We start from the raw sequence: 19,234 nt of genomic DNA on the forward strand, positions 1-19,234 counted from the left end.
GAAGGGTGATCAATTAAGACATTAAGTATTTTCCAACACATGGCCACATTTGCATTTCCCCCTAGTAATCTATCCATCAGCTCATTTTCAGGGGAGCATGGCCTACTTCAACTAAATCCTCAGATCAAAGCAAAAATGCCCGCTTGCGTTTCCTCGTCCGAAAAGAGATGCTAATTTAGAGCCCTTAATGTGGGGTGATGAGAGACTCCTTCAATTAACTGAATTCTATGGCTCCGGAATAATAATAATAATAACAAAAATAATAATCACCAAAAAGAGATACAAAGAGAGTCAGGCTGGAAAGGCAGAAATGCTCATTAAACTGCAAAGGTCCGGCATTCATTACCTGTAGCATCTGGGGCTAAATGCTGGAAATGCAGCCCATCAAAGGGTTTGCGCGCCCCCCTCTCTCTCTCGCTCTGCGTAATGGGTTAAATTGGAAATATAATCAAATTAAAATATTAGACACGAGCAAATAGTTCTTTGATACCCCTCTAAAGGTTTCATTAAAAAGAGGTTCTCGAGCTTTGTAGGAGGGGGATTATCACTTTTAATCAGAGCAACAACATGTTTTAGGGGCGTCATCAGACATGCTTCAAAGTGGTGCCATCTCGGTGGGTATATTTTCGATCGGAGGAATGGTTCTTAATGGATGAAACACAGTTGCACACATATATTGAGGATTTAAAGTCTGGATCTAGAAGTAAGAAGGTGAATATGGGGATAATTGGGAGTGTGTTTGCATGTCTTTGCAGTGGTGTCACTAGGAGGGTGCAAGGGGTGAAAACCACATTGGGTGACACTATCAGAGGGGTGACACCAACATGACTGTCTATAAAAAATATTTGTGCAGTGTTTCTGCTGATTATCTATCCACCCTCCCACCCACCCACCCACCCACCCACCCACCCACCCACTCTCTCTATCAGCTCCAGCTCCTCATGCGGGGACATGAGAGAAGCCTCCCAGAAGGATGATAAAAAATCATCTGGGCGTCCCCTGGGCAACGTCCTTGCAGACGGCCAATTCTCTCTCACCAGAAGTGATCCACAGTTTCTCAAGTCGCTCCTGACATGACCAAAAAAAGGAGATATTAACGTCCTAGATGGTTCATAAGGAGAGATACGTTTGGATAGGTAAGTTGGACTGAAACCTTATACAGTGTGCACAATTCACATATGTGCACACTTTATAAAACATATGTACACACTGTATAAAATTCCATGCAGTCATGCTGGCCACATGACCTTGGAGGCGTCTATGGACAATGCTGGCTCTTCGGCTTAGAAATGGAGATGAGCACCAACTCACAGAGTTGGACACGACTGGACTTAACGTCAGGGGAAAACCTTTACCTTTACCTTATAAGACTAAAACTCTATGCTAATTAACTTCGAATCTATGTCTTTCAGTCAGAGCTGTTGTTTTTACCCAGTTCCAACAATACTTTGAATTATGGGGCTCTCACTGCATAAACTATGAACATACAATATTGCTTTTGCTGCTATTGGTTTTCTGTATTTCCTGATTTTCCTGACTGCTTTGAGTCCCCCCTCCCCCCCCAGATGAGAAAAGTGGTATACAAGGGAAGTAAATAAATAAATACATTAAATTTGGTCCTTGAGCTGATGACATTTCCCCACCCACAATCCCAAAAATGTTTTTTCGAAGGAAAGAAATGGAGTCAGGCCATTCCTTATTAAATTCTTTTATTATCAACAATAAAATCTGACCAAAAAAAATAAAATAAATGAGATTGTGCAAACAATGTGGGAAAACTTTTCCATTTCGTAAGTTCATTAGGCTCATCCTAAAACACTTCTCCAACAGTCCAGGCGAGCCACTGAAGAAAGACTTGGACAGCGTTGGATCCCGCTTTCTGTGTCCAGATTGGGGAACGCAGCACAGGGTTCCTCATACAATATGCAGGGTCTTGAAAGCAGCTACAACTTGCTTCTCCTTCTCGTGCCTGTTCTGCAGCGATTCCAGGGACGCAATGGGAGGGAGATTCTGTCCGTTTAAAGTGCGGGCCAAATGTCTTTCCTCTTTGGGCTCTTGCTCCAACGGCGGCCTCGACACAAACAGCTTGGGCTTGGGGATGGTCTTGGCATACTCCAGGGCCTCCATCGATCAAACAAAGACACAAAAATATGAGAGATCACATTGAGCTTTCCTAGGAAAACCAGAGCCACAAACAGTGGCAGAAGCAGTGGTAAATTTACTTCTGGGCTGACTCTAAATTTTCCAGGAGTTATCCAAGGTGCTGAACCACATTCCCCAAAATGGTTCGCTACCGGTTGTTCTACTAACTCATTTAAAGTTTGGATTAAAACCAGGAATGGATTCCATGCCTCATTAATATGGAAGCCACCAACCACCATTGTCAAAAAAACTAAAAATGCAATGTCCATTTGTGGGATTAACAGAACTTAAAAACCAGTGGGCGAATTGACACCAAATTTGGACAACATACACCTAATAACCCAATGTATGTCCTTCACTAAAAAAAAAATTGATTTTGTCATTTGGGAGTTGTAGCTGCTGGGATTTATAATTCACCTACAATCAAAGAGCATTCTGAACCCCACCAATGATGGAATTGAACCAAACTTGGCACACAGTTCTCCCATGACCAACAGAAAATACTGGAAAGGTTTGGTGGGCAGTGCCCTTTGGTTTTGGAGTTGTAGTTCACCTACATCCAAAGATCACTGTGGACTCAAACAATGATGGGTCTGGATCAAAATCTACACAAAGATTCAATATGCCCAAATGTGAACACTGGGGGAGTTTGGGGAAAATAGAATCTTGACATTTGGGAGTTATACTTGCAGGGATGTATAGTTCACCTACAATCACAGAGCATTCTGAACCCCACCAACAATAGAATTGGGCCAAACCTCCCACAAAGAACCCCCATGTGGGCCACAGCAATGTGTGGCAGGGGATGGCTAGTCTATATAAATAAAAATGTAATGTTTGTTTGTGAGGTTAGCATAACTCAAAAACCACTTGACAAATTGACACCAAATTTGGACATAATACACCTATCAGGCCAACTAGTGACCATCACTCATAAGAACACTGAAAAACACAACAGAAGAGACTTAAAAAACCAAAAAATAAATACATTACAACACATGCGCAAAACTACACATACATACACACACACACACATATCTTCTGTATCTATATAAATAAAAATGTACTGTTTGTTTGTGGGATTAACATAACTCAAAAACCACTGGGCAAATTGACACCAAATTTGGACACAATACACCTATCAGGCCAACGAGTGACAATCACTCATAAAAACACTAGAAAACATAGTGGAAGAGACCTAAAAAGCCAAAAAATACATTACAACGCATGCACAAAACCACTTATATACACATATACACATACATATACACACAAAACATATACACAGACTGGGCCACAGCAATGCATGGGAGGGGAAGGCTAGTAATATATAAAACAGTTTAATTCTAGTGAAGGCGCAGACTGCATATTCTGCTTAGACTATGGGTTTCAATCCACCATTTGTTACTTTTCTTCTGCAAAGAAACACTGGAGCAATTTTCATGGGGAAAATAGTGAGTGCAGTGTTTCACCTTTCTTGACATGCAGTTCTGTTCTGTCCCATTAATTCCTCCCACTTGTCAATATATATAATACCTGCAAAGGAGAGCAGTTGCTTTGTCCCAGAGTGCAGGGATTTTCAAGGACTCCATTTGAAAGTTCAATGCTTCTCCATCCCACCACCCATCCTTTCCTACCCTGCAAACCTTCTCAAGATGCTACTTTAGAGAGAAGCAGCAGACCGAGAATCAAAGTAATGTACCCAGGCCAGCTTTTCTACCCATTAATGCAAAGCACTTGACATATGTGTTGTCGAAGGCTTTCATGGCCAGAATCAATGGGATGCTGTGAGTTTTCCAGGATGTATGGCTATGTTTCAGAAGCATTCTCTCCTGACAAGACTCAATCAGGGACAAGACTCCTACCAAAGGATTCCCCCAGGCAGCAACCAGGCAGCCTTTGAAGCTGCAAGGCTATTCAATGCTAATCAAGGTGTACATTTGCAACATTCACACTTGCCTCAGGCAGACAAGAGTTCTTTCTTCCACCCTGGATATTATTCCACAGATATATAAACCTTACTTGCCTAGTTTCCAACACATCTCCCAACTTCTCAGGATGCCTGCCATAGATGTGGGTAAAATGTCAGGACAGAATGCTTCTGGAACATGGCCAGACAGCCTGGAAAACTCAAAACAACCCACCTACAAATGTTTGTCTCTTTCAAGTGATGGGAAAAATGCTAAAGTTTCATTCTATGCCATCTCCACACTCTACTTGATAGCAACGCAGGAGTGAGAACCAGAATTTGGAAAAGATACCTTTTTGGAACTGCAACTTGTGGCCACTGACTTTGCTGATATTAGGGTGCTTACTGCTACTTGAACTGTCAATGCTCCTTTCTATGGACTCCAGAACTTTGTGACTTGGGATGGGGTACTTAAAATTCTTTGAAACGCACCTCCTTGAAGCTGCCAAACTACGAATTCCAGGATTCCCCCTCGTGGAACCATGACAGTTCGGTATCAAAATGATACAATTGTGTGGTGTGGATATATGCTTAGTAGGCATGGGCGATCCATGGTTCTAAATGGTTCTAAAGTACTTACAAAACTAGGGGGAGCTGGTGCTTTGCTTCTAAAGCGTTTCTAAAGTTCTGGTGGTGAAAATTTCGGAACTCTAACAAAACTTTCAAAATTTAGTTATAAATGGCATTTTCTTATTGCTCCTGTCATAAAAATCGCCATTAACAAAATAATAATGAAATCTTCAAAGTTTTGTTAGAGTTCTGAAATTTTGAGTTGTTGTAGGTTTTTTCGGGCTATATAGCCATGTTCTAGAGGCATTTTTCCTGACGTTTCTCCTGCATCTATGGCAATGGCATAGATGCAGGCGAAACGTCAGGAAAAATGCCTCTAGAACATGGTCATATAGCCCGAAAAAACCTACAACAACCCAGTGATTCTGGCCATGAAAGCCTTCGACAATACATTCTGAAATTTTCACCACCAGAACTTTAGAAACACTTTAGAAGCAAAGCACCATCTTTAGAAACACTTTAGAAGCAAAGCATCAGCACCCCCTAGTTTGTAAGTACAGTACTTTAGAACCATTTAGAACCATGGACTGCCATGGGGGCTGGAAAAATCCAACTGTTAGCCAATGATATTCTAGCTTTAAAAGTCCAGGTTGCACAGAACAACACAGTGTTTAGATAACAATGAAAGGGGGGGGGGAGGTCTGATTAGCCCCATCTTCTCTCCCTTTTCTAGATTTCTATTTCCCTTGCAGCTCGTTTCACCTTTTTCCTCGACACGGTCGATTTGTTTTCTGGTTTTGCCAGTGTTTTGCGTGTGCTTGCGATGTTCTTCAAGTTGTGCTCCTTAATGTGCTTGGCATATTCCTTTTGCTGCTTTATCTTTTCAGACTGCCAAAAGACAACAAAGGGAGGGTTAACACCGTTGATATTAGTGCTAGGCCTGACAATAAATGGAGAGAGAAGCATTGTGTGCTTTATTTTATAGTTGATACACACACACTCACAATAGAGCTGGGCGGTTTCGTTTCGTTAATTCGTAATTCGTTAAAAAATCGTTATTTTTTTGTTAACGAAGCGATAACGAACCATTCTGGAGCAACTTAAAAACTAAACGAATTTTTCAATTTGTTTCGTAAATGCTTCGTATTTTGTTATGTATTCGTTTCGTTATTGGTTTGAGGTCGTTTCGTTATTATTTCCGCATGTCTGGGGCAAGTTTTATAGTTGTTTTTTGTTTAATTAGTGAAAAAAAATTATAATATCACACCAACAGTCAACAACAGAGGGAGAGGGAAGCTTCAGAAGTTTTTTTAGCGTATTGCGCGATCGCGGCCGCCATTAACGAATCGATTCGTTATTGTTTCGTTATTGTTTTGTAATTTTTTTACCATTTACGAAATTTCATAAATATTAAACTTTTTTTAAGGAAAATTTCGGAATTCTTTTAAATATCGAAACGCAAAAAACCCCAAAAAATGAATCGATTTTAGAAACAAATTTTTCCGTTGTTACCCAGGCCTAACTCACAAGCAATTAGTGTGTGTGTGTGTGTCAACTGTAAAATAAAATGGTCTGGCAATGCTTGGGGTGATGGCTGAGCCTGGAACTTTTAGATACTGTTGCATTTTTGTTCAGGCTTGAGCTATGCAGACATTCAGAGAGAAGTAGAGTGAAGAAGAGAGAAGCAGAGAGAGACAGACAGTTTTGCTTCTTGTCTGCTGAAAAGAAGGCCTCTCATATGGATAAAAAGGGACCACTGTAAATCTCTCATAAAAGGCCATTCAGTGAGTTGATGCAACTGACCATATTGTACATATGTTGTTCTGAATGAAGAATGAGTAAACTACTTGCTCTTTATTGTTCATCTGTGCTGCATATTTTTCTTACTGCCAACGCAGTGGGCTGATCAAACGTGAACTACATGTAGTTTATTTTACACTAACTGTACCCGCCACGCGTTGCTGTGGCCAACCTTCCCTCCCCCTTTCTCTCCTTCCTTCCTTTCTTCTTTTTCTTTCCCTTCCTATTTCTCTTCTTTCTTCCATCTCTACCTGTTTCTCTCCCCCCCCCCTTTCTTTGCTCTTTGGTTCCATCCTTCCTTCTCTCCTCCCTCCCTTCACTATCTTTCGTTCATTTTCTCCTTCCTTCCTTCCTTCCTTCCTTCTCTTTTTCCTTTCACTTTTTTATTTCCATCTCTCCCTCCTTCCTTCCTTCCTTCTTTCCCTCCCTCTTTCTCTCTTTCCTTCCTTTCCCCTTTCCCTCCTTCATTCCTTCCCTCTTTCCCTCCTTCTCTCGTTACTTCTTGACTGTCTCTTCCATTTGTATCTTACATAGAAAGAAGGAAAGGAAGGAAGAAAGGAAGGAAGGAAAGAGAAAGGTGGATTTGTTCCAGTTCTCCTAAATAAACATCATTATTTTGTTGTTCACAACATCTGTCTCATGTGTGCCTCTGTGAGTGAAGTTTTAAAAAGCAGTTTACTACAACAAACAAAAGTCTATGGTGGCAGCATATAATTTAAAGAACTATCTTTTAGTGTTACCTCAGAACACAAGCCTGAGGGCTAATCCAACGCACTCTTGCCTAAGATACTTCCAGTAAGCCAAGGGCTTATCAGTGCTTTTAAGTTTGGTGGTGGCCAGTGAGTTTTCAAAAGGTTTTTTGGCCAGAAGAAAGGTCCAGCTTTTCTTACAGCTTTTTGGTGTTGGCTTTTACATGCAGAAACCTCATTCCAATCTCAAGTGGTGTTCTGCCTTTTAGGGATCTTTATTCTCTCAAATAAGCCCCTACCTATTATAATGGCCATACAGCCCAGAAAACTCACAGCAACCCAGTGATTCTGGCCATGAAAGCCTTTGAAAATACATGGCTATGAATTGGTTTTTAGTCAACTTTACATTTGGTTTGATTATTCGGGATGTCGATTCAGAAAATTGCTTTGGCTAGACCACATCAGCTCTGGGTTGTTGTAGGTTTTTTCGGGCTATATGGCCATGGTCTAGAGGCATTCTCTCCTGACGTTTCGCCTGCATCTATGACAAACATCCTCAGAGGTAGTGAGATCTGTTGGAACTAGGAAAGTGGGTTTATATATCTGTGGAATGACCAGGGTGGGACAAAGGACTCTTGTCCGCTGGAGCTAGGTGTGAATGTTTCAACTGACCACCTTGATTAGGATATTTTGGTCTGACAGAGCCTGGGCAAACTTTTGCTGAGAGGTAATTAGATGTCCTTGTTTGTTTCCTCTCTGTTGTTGTGCTGTTGTAATTTTAGAGTTTTTTTTTTAATACTGGTAGCCAGATTTTGTTCATTTTCATGGTTTCTTCCTTTTTGTTGAAATTGTCCACATGCTTATGAATTTCATGGTTTCAATGTGCTCCTGGACACAGCATTTTATTTTGAGAACACAGAAATGCTGGACCACTCTCACAACCACCATGTCAGACTACACAGAGAAGCCATTGAAATCCACAAGCATGTGGACAATTTCAACAGAAAGGAGGAAACCATGAAAATGAACAAAATCTGGCTACCTCTCAGCAAAAGATTGCCCCAGACTCTGTCAGACCATTATATGCTAATCAAGGTGGTCAGTTGAAACATTCACGCCTAGCTCCAGCAGACAAGAGTCCTTTGTCTCACCCTGGTCATTCCACAGATACATAAACCCACTTTCCTAGTTCCAACAGACCTCACTACCTCTGAGGATGCTTGCCATAGATGCAGGCGAAACATGAGGAGAGAATGCCTCTAGACCATGGCCATATAGCCCGAAAAAAAACCTACAACAACCCAGTGATTCTGGCCATGAAAGCCTTCAACAATACACATCAGCTTTAGTTTCTGATAAAGAACATATGCCATCCAGTAGTCGCCATCTGCTTGCCCGTAGAAAACCATATTTAGTAGGCCTCGGCAGTATAAAAGGGTTTGGCGAGCAGTTGCTCTCATTGTAACGGTGAGGTGATGGACCATATTTTAGTTCTTGTGGACCATGGACCACAGGTTGGGAACCACTGCTTTATGGAGATTGTTTCTTCGCTGTGGGTCTATTTATTCCAACTTCAGCAGACCAAGTTGTCTGATTTCATAGCCTAGGCTAAAGTAAAATAAACCAGTTTGAAAACATCTCTGGATCACTACCTTTTGTGCTATTATTTAAGTGAAACTCTTGCTAGGTTGCCAGTGTTAGATTGGTGCTGTCTTCTTAGAAGAAGGTGGAAAAGCAGCCCAGATAAAACACTATCAGATGGATCCTTAGAGCTTCTTGTAAAATCGCCCACAGTAAAGTGAGAATGGGAGGAAGTTTTCTTTCTGAGTCTTTTTCGGATGATTGGCCTCATCTTCTTCTGGGGGCCCAGTAATACCTGATGCTTCCTAACAGGGCATAATGTGCATTCGGCTACTCTGCCGCTGCATTTGCTCGGCCGTGTTTACTTTCATTTCTTCCCCTTCTGCGATAAAGCCAGGCCATCTGAATTCACAGGGGCAGCTCAATTGCATTAAAGTAATGCACACTTGAACCAGCCGGAAGAGAATAAACTTGGGTGTACTTATCTGCAATTGGAATTCTCCGCAGGTGAGTACCAACTAATGGATACCTTTTGCTGAGGGGCAAAAGAAAACTGTGGCTCGAAAATGTGATCCGCTCTGAATGTGATGGACACACATTTATTTACGTCACAAAGGCACACAGATGGAAATCGAGTAGAAGGCCCAGAGCTTGGAAAAAGGACATTTTAGGACTAAAATGTACCAGTCAACGTGCCACTGGCTGTGGGAAATAAGGAGTTATAATTCACCCTGAAAAAAGTGATTTTTCCCATAAGATGTTATCAAGTTTCACTGTTACTGAAGGCTACTTTAAGCCTATATGCCACCCTGGAATCTAAGGATATTGGTTTTTAATCAATTGAGTTTTCTTTTGGGGCATTCCTCTGGCTACCTCTAACTTTGCAACTGGAGAATTGGTTTACTTGTGGGAGGCCTCCTATATAATCCATCATATCCGTAATATGGCATTTGGATAGAGGTTGGAACTGTTATTTTTCCCCCACTATAAAAACCCAAAATATACCACTCTAGTCTCAAAAATGGGTCCCTTGGTGGCACAGCTGGTTAAACTGCTAAGCTGCTGAACTTGCTGACTGAAAGGTTGACAGTTCAAATCCAGGGAGTGGGGTGAGCTCCCACTGTTAACCCCAGCTTCTGCCTACCTAGCAGTTTGAAAACATGCAAATGTGAGTAGATCAATAGGTACCGTTTCTGCAGGAAGGTAATGGTACTCCATGCAGTCATGCTGGCCACATGACCTTGGAGATATCTAGGGATAACGCCGGCTCTTTGGTTTAGAAATTGAGATGAGCACCAATCCCCAGAGTCGGACATGAGTAGACTTCATGTCAAGCGGAAACCTTTACTTTTACTTAGTTCCAAAAATGGTGACACTTGAGTCCCTTTGGGGAGATAGGGCGGTCAACAAATAAATAATAATAATAATAATAATAATAATAATTATTATTATTATTATTATTATTGGAAACACAACAAGATGAGTCCACAGCAGACACTCTGCTAGCTGTTGTATTGGATCACACTTCGGACCCTTCCCAAGGGTCTAGGACTGTGTGATGTATCGGCGAATAATGTGTGCAGATCCCAGTAAGGTGGTCTTTTGCAGCTGGGAGATGGTAATCTTGTCAACGTCGATTGTGTTCAAGTGCAGGCCAAGGTCTTGAGGCACTGGACCCAGTGTGCCGATCACCACTGGGACCACCTTGACTGGCTTGTGCCAGAGTCTTTGCAGTTCGATCTTTAAATCCTCATATCGTGTTAGCTTTTCCAGTTGTTTCTCTTCTATTATTATTATTATTATTATTATTATTATTATTATTATTATTATTTCCATTATTGTCCATCCTAGATATTAATAATGGGGTTGAGGCCTAAAGTATCTGGAGGCTACTACCAGCTTCAGCAAACCATTAACTAGTCACCAAACTAATGTGGATGATTCCTTTTTCCTTCATAAACCAGAACCATTTCCTATTAGCTTCACTGAGCAACCCAACATTGTAGTATTTTCTTTCTGTGATGCTTAGATACTTCCACTAAGTTTCTCCAGCTCATTTCTGAGTTTATAAACCTCTTCTGCCCCTATTTTAAGATTCTGATGGCCAAGCAATTACAAAGATCATCATTTGAAATGCCACACATGCCACTTACTTTCTCTTTGATTCCCTCATAGTCAGGTCCAAGGCCTCCAAGCTTCACATCCATCTTCATGTAGCCTTTTGTCCTGGAACCCTAACAAACAGTTAACATGAAGTTTTGCCTCTTGTGCAAACAACAAAGATTGTACAATATATTACAAGAAATAACTGGTTACAAACAGAGGAAGAAATTAAAAAAAACTGGAGCAAGGCTGGGGAAATCTCAGCTTGTACACATATTTTGGACTATAGATCTCACCATCTCACCATCAGTCATGTTGCTGATGGGACTTGTAGTCCGAAACATCTGAATGGATGGGCAACAATGGCTCGACCAATGGTGGCTAGTGTTCTGCATAGTTGTGTATCCATGATTAATTTGGTCCCAGCTTCAATCCTGACTATAAAGGAGATGTCCAAGGTGCTGAATCTACTCTGAGGACAGCGTTCAGCATTTTGGAGAGCTTCTTTCAAATTTAGATCAATGACCCGCAAACTCTAGTCTTTCAGGTGTTTTGGACTTCAGCTCCCAGAAGCCTTTGCTGCCTTGGCCAATGGTCTGGGATTTTGGGAGCTAAGTCTAACATACCTGGAAGATAAACATTGGAAAATTTATTTATTTATTTGTTTATTTACAACATTTTTATCCCGCCCATTTCAGCCCGAAGGCAACTCAGGGTGGCGTACAGGGTGGCTTACAGATATATGAAATAGATATATAGATATATAGATATATAGAAATATATATATCAATAAAAACAATTAAAAACATCATAAATACATATAAAATCCATAAAAACTATAAAAATCAATACAAAACTAATGTCTACCAATCAAAATTCCTCATTTGTTTATATAGTCTTAGCCGTTCCATGTTCGTATTATGATTTAGTGTTAACTGGTCACGCTGCAGCTCCAAATGCTTGCTCAAAGAGCCAGGTTTTAACTCATTTCCGAAAGGTCACGAGGGAGGGAGCCAATCTAATATCCCTGGGAAGAGAGTTTCACAGCCGAGGGGCCACTGAGAAGGCCCTGTCTCTTGTCCCCACCAAACACGCCCGTGAGGCTAGCCGGACCGAGAGCAGGACCTCCCCAGGCGATCTCAAATTCCTAGAAGGTTCATAGGAAGAGAGCTGCTGAACTTGGTGACTGAAAGGTCACAGGTTCGAATCTGGAGAGCGGCCTGAGCTCCTGATGTTAGCTCCAGCTTCTGTGAACCTAGCAGTTCGAAAACATGCAAATGTGAGTAGATCAATAGGTACTGCTTCTGCAGGAAGGTAATGGCACTTCATGCAGTCATGCTGGCCACATGACCTTGAAAGTGTCTACAGACAACACTAGCTCTTTGGCTTAGAAATGGAGATGAACACCAACCTCCCAGAATCGGACACGAGTAGACTTATCTCAAGGGGAAACCTTTACTTTTACTTAGTCCCAAAATGGTGAGAATTGAGTCCCTTTGGGGAGATAGGGTGGTCTACAAATTAATAATAATAATAATAATAATAATAATAATTTCCATTATTGTCCATGTTAGAAATTGATCATGGACAAAAGTATCTGGAGGCTGCTACCAGCTTCAGCAAAACATAAACCAGCTGCCAAACTAATGTGAGTGATTCCTTTTTCCTTCATTGAACCAGAACCATTTCCAATTAGCTTCACTGAGCAACCCAACATTGTAGTATTCTCTTCCTGTGATACTTAGGTACTTCCAAACTCACTTTCCTATTAGCTTCACTGAGCAATCCAACATTGTAGTATTTTATTCCAAGTTTCTCCAGCTTACTTCTGAGTTTATAAACCTCTTCCAGCCATAGTGAGAAGATCTATAGGTACCGCTTATGCAGAAAGGTAACGGCACTCCATGCAGTCATGCTGGCCACATGACTTTAGAGGTGTCTACGGACAACACCGGCTCTTCGGCTTAGAAATTGAGATGAGCACCAATCCCAGAGTTGGACACGACTGGACTTAATCTCAGGGGAAAACCTTTACCTTTACCCTAAAACTGGAAAGAATGGGAACAAAATCTGGGTCTTTTCAACCAGTCTGGGGTTGTCATGAGATGGAGAGGCTTGTGGAAAAGGGGTCTGTTCAGAGCTTTGGTCTTCAAAGATGCATCATGAATTGTGGTTACTGCCCACCTCTCAGAAAGTCTTGAGAAAGCGACATGTTAAGACCATGATTCCTGCCTGCCCCCACCCCAAAAGGACAAGAGTCTGAAAATAAGGAGGAGAGAAAGGGAAGGAAAAGTGCCCTGCAGTTGCAGATCTAATCCAGTTAATTCCTTCTGAAGGGCAGTCACGCAGCAATCCACAAAATGCCACTGAGTCAGTGCACAGTAACAATTATTCCAGCTTAATCTGTCTGCTTTGAGGCCAGAAGCTAGCGTCTTAAAACATTTCAATTGGTCATGGGAGCACGGAGCTGTTTTTCAGCCATTTTGTCACACTGGGATAACATACTTTTTGGACGGAAACTTTTTGGACGGAACTTTTTGGACGGAAACCCAAGAGAAAGTGAACTCAGGTTTGGTGAGAGAAGGGCGAGAAGAGACTTAAGGTTCAAACAAACAAATCCTACCCACTAAGGAAATCCAACAAATGCCCCGTTCAGCAAAGGACAAGAAGGATCCTCCCACCTCTGCAGGAGTCTACCATATTCTGTATTATGTTTTCTAGCCACTCATATGTATTCCCTGTAGGTCCACTCCGTCGTTGATACTTGTACATTGAATCTAATTCACTTGAAGAACTGTCCACATTGGAATATTGCCGATTCTATGTTTTCTATACTTTCACAAACTACCATCTGGGGAAGACTCTACACAATTGAAACCTGTCATGTTTAAAACCTTGGATTTGTTTAAAAACTTTGGACTCAAAAAGGACTTATATACTTGGACTTATAGGATTGGATTTACAGTTGCTGGGATTTATAGTTCACCTACAATAAAAGAGCATTCTAAACCCCACTAATGGTAGAATTGAACAAAACTTGGCACTAAGAATTCCCATGATGACCAACAGAAAATATTGGTTTGGTGGGTATTGACCTTGAATTTGGGAGTTGTAGTTCACCTACATCTAGAGAGCACTGTGGACTAAAACAATGATAGACTATATGGACCAAACTTGGCACAAATACTCAATATACCCAAATGTGAACACTCATGGAGTTTGGGGAAAATAGACCTTGATATTAGGGAATTGTAGTTGCTGGAATTTATAGTTCATCTACAATCAAAGAGCATTCTAAACTCCATCAATGATGGAATTGAACCAAACTTGGCACACCGAACTCCCATGATCAACAGAAAATACTCGAAGGGTTTGGTGGGCATAGACCTTGAGTTTTGGACTTGTAGTTCACCTACATCCAGAGAGCACTGTGGACTCAAACAATGATGGATCTGGACCAAACTTGGCACAAATACTCAATATGCCCAAATGTGAACACTGGGGAAGTTTGGGGAAAATAGAATCTTGACATTTGGGAGTTGTACTTGCAGGGATTTATAGTTCACCTACAATCAAAGAACATTCTGAACTCCACCAATGATGGAATTGGGCGAAACTTCCCATACAGAACTACTGTGTTTCCTGATAGTCTTTGGTGACCTCTTTGGCATGCCCTTGTGACCCCCCACCCCCCCAGGTCGAGAAATGCTGGGTTAAAAGAACTTTCTCCCTTCCTTTCAAATAGTAGCTTTTCTCCTGTTACATGATGCTAAGGTTGGTTTATACATAATTTTGTGACTTTTTGGATTCACATTTATGGATATTAATAACTGAACAAGTTAAATCTACATTCAATTTGCTGTAGGCAAGGTACTAACAGGCTTCATCTGCCTGCCACCTCAGGAGGAGAAGGAGGAAATCCTGCTGCTACTCGCCCCTTCCCAAGCCAGCTAAGTGGAGGAAGGGGACTGAGGAAGAGACTTTGAGAATACCTGTCTCCTGGCTGTTGCTTGCTACATCTGCCTGCCACCTCAGGAGGAGGAGGAGGAAATCCTGCTGCTACTCTCCCCCTCTCAAGCCAGCTACGAGGAGGAAGGGGACTGAGGAAGAGACTTTAAAAACACCTGTCTCCTGGCTGTTGCTTGCTACATCTGCCTGCCACCTCAGGAGGAGAAGGAGGAAATCCTGCTGCTACTCCCCCCCCCCCCAAGCCAGCTAAGAGGAGGAAGGGGACTGAGGAAGAGACTTTAAAAACACCTGTCTCCTGGCTGTTGCTTACTACATCTGCCTGCCACCTCATGAGGAGAAGGAGGAAGTCCAGCTGCTACTCTTCCCCTCCCAAGCCAGCTAAGAGGAGGAAGGGGACTGAGGAAGAGACTTTAAAAACACCAGTCTCCTGGTTGTTGATACTATATCTGCCTGCCACCTCAGGAGGAGAAGGAGGAAATCCTGCTGCTACTCGCCCCTTCCCAAGCCAGCTAAGTGGAGGAAGGGGACTGAGGAAGAGACTTTGAGAATACCTGTCTCCTGGCTGTTGCTTACTACATCTGCCTGCCACCTCAGGAGGAGAAGAAAGAAATCCTGCTGCTACTCTCCCCCTCTCAAGCCAGCTACGAGGAGGAAGGGGACTGAGGAAGAGACTTTAAAAACACCTGTCTCCTGGCTGTTGCTTACTACATCTGCCTGCCACCTCAGGAGGAGAAAGAAGAAATCCTGCTGCTACTCTCCCCCTCTCAAACCAGCTAAGAGGAGGAAGGGGACTGAGGAAGAGACTTTAAAAACACCTGTCTCCTGGCTGTTGTTTACTACATCTGCCTGCCACCTCAGGAGGAGAAGGAGGAAGTCCAGCTGCGACTCTTCCCCTCCCAAGCCAGCTAAAAGGAGAAAGAGGACTGAGGGAGAGACTTTAAAAACATGTGTCTCCTGGCAGTTGCTTATTATTTCTGTTGTGGGTTTATATTGTATTTAATGTTATGTGCATTTTGATATTATGTATATTACTTGCTGATCTACTGCATGGCCTTTGTCCATGCTACCACTAGATCCAAGCCCATCTTCTGCCCAGTTTGATGTTCTCCCAGCATACCTTTCTATTCTCCTTTTCCTTCCTCTCCTTGTCTTTTTCCATCTGATGCAAGTAGCCTTCGGAGTTGCTGCGGCTCAGAACCGGCTGGCTTTCTTCACAGCTCTCCGTGTTGAGCCGCGAGTCACTATCCCCTCTCTCTATGATGGGTGGAAACATGCTACCAAACTGGTTTCCAGCGAGGTGGGCATCTGCCAGTTGAGAGATTTCCTGGTGACGCCGCTCCGCCGCCTGGATGAGCCGAGTGGTTGGAGAAGGGGCTTCTATCAGGTCGCGAGCGGGTGGCTGGAATGGCCTCAAGAAACAACAGCAAATTAACCAACCAAAACAAGACAATGACAAAAAGGAAATAATTTTGAGACTCACACAACTGGTCATATTGAGACTTTTTTATCTACCCACATCCACCAAACACTGCTGCTCATGTTATTCATTCCCATTATCTTTTTGGCCCATCTGACGTTGGCCCTTTAGATCCCTTCTATGGTTTGCTATCTTGCTTCTCAGTCCCACACCAACACCCTGTCCTTCAAAGCAGCCCCTGCGTATTGCCTGACAGGACCTCATTGCACATCCCTACTGTGACCGCCAGCACAATCCAAGCACATCCCTACTTGTGAATTTTCATGGCGTCAATTTTCAGTGATTTTCTTTGATCAAGGCCCTGGAGAACAAGCCCAGTGAGGAGTGGCTTAAAGAACTGGGTATGTTTAGCCTGCAGAAGAGAAGGCTGAGAAGACACATGAGGGCCATGTATAAAGAGATGAGGGGAAGCCACAGGAAGGAGGAGGAGGAAGCTTGTTTTCTGCTGTCCTGGAGTCTAGGACATGGGAGAGCTGTTCATCAGTGGAACTCTCTGCTCTAGATTGTGGTGGAGGCTCCTTCTTTGGAGGCTTTTTAAACAGAGGCTGGATGGCTATCTGTTGGGAGTGCTTTGAATGTGATTTTCCTGCTTCTTGGAGGAATGGGGTTGGACTAGATGGCCCATGAGGTCTCTTCCAATTCAATGATGCTATCCCTGGTGCTCCTTAGGTAGGAATGTCTTCCCAGAATTAAGGTAGAGGGGACAACTGTAGTTTTCCAGATGTGTTTACTATAACCCCCAGCAGGCTGGGTGAGCACAATCAATGGTGAGATATCACGGAGAGCCCACATTTCCAATAACACCAGGAAGTCCACAATTACCTCCAGAATCTCACAGCTGAGATTCAATCTATTTGGAGGACATAAATTGGGGGAGTGATTAAAAGACTTTAATCTGGGTGTGAATATATCACCTGCTTGCATTATAATTACACTGTGTAACAAACACCGCCTGAGCTCCGCAAGTGCAGCATTTTTCCGAATGAAGCAGAGTGTTTGAGGACCGAGATATCCGTAGGGATACCAAGGTGTTTGTTTATAAAGTTATTGTCCTCTCAACCCCGATATACGCCTGAGAGACGTGGACTGTCTACAAACATCACATACAACTCCCGGAATGATTCCATCAGGAGTTGCCTCCGAAAAATCCTGCAAATCTCAAGCAGAGAAATGTCAGTGTGCTGGAAGAAGTAAAGACGACCAGCATTGATGTGATGGTACTCCGTCATCAACTCTGCTGGACTGGCCACGTTGTCCGGATGCCCGACCACCGTCTCCCAAAGCAGTTGCTCTACTCCGAACTCAAGAATGGAAAACGGAATGTTGGAGAACAGGAAAAGAGATTTAAAGATGGGCTCAAAGCCAACCTTAAAAACTCTGGCATAGACACTGAGAACTGGGAAGCCCTGGCCTGTGAGCACTCCAGTTAGGGGTCAGCTGTGACCATCAGTGCTGCAGAATTTGAAGAGGCACAAATGGAGGGTGAAAGAGAGAAATGTGTCAAGAGGAAGGAGCGTCAAGCCAACCCCGACTGGGACCGCCTTCCACCTGGAACCCAATGCCCTCACTGTGGGAGAAGATGCAGTTCAAGAATAGGGCTCCACAGTCACCTACGGACCCACCCCCAGGATACCACACTTGGAAGACCATCATCCTCAGACTACGAGGGATCGACTAAGTAAGTAAGTAAGTAACAAAGTGTGAAAACCTTTCTGTTCCTGGTTCCAAAGTCTTATTTCCTGTTTAATTGTGTAGTACTTATTTTGAAAGTAGTTGTTTTACTCCGGAAACTTTGTTTTTGTGACTGCCACAAACTATGTTGAATTGAATGTATTGTCAAAGGCTTTCATGGCCAGAATCACTGGGTTGTTGTAGGTTTTTTTTGGGATATATGGCCACGTTTTAGAGGCATTCTCTCCTGACGTTTCGCCTCCATCTATGGCAAGCATCCTCAGAGGTAGTGAGCATACCTCTGAGGATGCTTGCCATGGATGCAGGCGAAATGTCAGGAGAGAATGCCTCTAGAACATGGCCATATAGTCTGAAAAAACCTACAACAACCTATGTTGAATTGGTTGAGACTCGATGAGATACTCATTGAAAATCTATACCAAAATATGCTGCAGGATGTCCTGCAAAAACAAAGTTTTTGCAGTTTAATAAACATTCCCCATGTTTTTATGAGAGAACCAATTAGGAAATGACATTTATAACCCAGGAACAAATATTGTGTTATATAGTATTATCTGCCTTAATTTAATCAAACTGCGTTCTTACCCCGAGTGACTAGAAACATAGTTGCTTGGGGTTTTCTTTGTATGAATCTGATTTGGATCCCAAGTTGAAGCTTGTTTGTTTACTGGCTGTTGGAGGCCAGAATGATACGTAGACGAGAGACCTCTGTGCCCTAGGAAGTTCTGACGCTTGCCATGTCTAGCGAAAGACCGAGGCTCAGAAACAGTACGCCTATATGGGTCTCGGTAGCCAGGCCCAGAAGGATTTTCAGGAGCATGTAGGGTCTCTTTCTTCTCCCCCTCTCCAGTATTTGCTGAATGAATCCCTGGAAAGTTTTGGTATGAACTTGGCTGATGAGGATTCCTAGCAAAGGCTAAATTCATGGAACGTGGCTTGCCCCTCTGTTGAACACTGCAGGATGGGTCCGTAGGAAAGGGGCTTTCCCAACTGGAGTTATCTGCACTGGAAGCGCAGTGAGATGTAACAGATGGATCTGGGTAGAAAATCTGATGCAACAATTCTCTATCAGAGCTGGAATCTGGGAGAGCGTTCTCAAATTCTACCACATTGTGACATCTGCCACGCTGTCCTCTTAGTTCTACTCGGTCTTCCAATGGATGCTGGGCAGGGATCCTGCTTAAGGAGTTGTCTTCTAAGGATCCATCTTGGCTCAAGTTTGTTGTGTCCATCTCAGGCATTTTATGCAGGCGAGGCTGAAAGGAACAAACGAATTCATTGTGAAACTTAAGCTTTCTACCC

At 42.8% G+C, this 19,234-nt stretch overlaps 1 protein-coding gene across 1 annotated transcript in view; it reads right to left on the minus strand.

Moving 5' to 3' along the window:
- Window positions 1-1,741: 1,741 nt before the first annotated feature.
- JHY (junctional cadherin complex regulator) overlaps window positions 1,742-19,234 on the minus strand; it is a 47,833-nt gene continuing 30,340 nt past the window's right edge. Inside the window, exons 4-8 of the mRNA XM_060787709.2 lie at window positions 18,518-19,188; window positions 15,881-16,172; window positions 10,845-10,925; window positions 5,384-5,509; window positions 1,742-2,121 (exon numbers count right to left, since the gene is read on the minus strand). Coding sequence (XP_060643692.2) covers window positions 1,915-2,121; window positions 5,384-5,509; window positions 10,845-10,925; window positions 15,881-16,172; window positions 18,518-19,188 — 1,377 coding nt within the window. The 3' untranslated portion in view covers window positions 1,742-1,914. The remainder of the gene's footprint in view (window positions 2,122-5,383; window positions 5,510-10,844; window positions 10,926-15,880; window positions 16,173-18,517; window positions 19,189-19,234) is intronic.

Source organism: Anolis sagrei, chromosome 7 (assembly GCF_037176765.1).
Source record: "Anolis sagrei isolate rAnoSag1 chromosome 7, rAnoSag1.mat, whole genome shotgun sequence".
NCBI lineage: Eukaryota > Metazoa > Chordata > Lepidosauria > Squamata > Dactyloidae > Anolis > Anolis sagrei.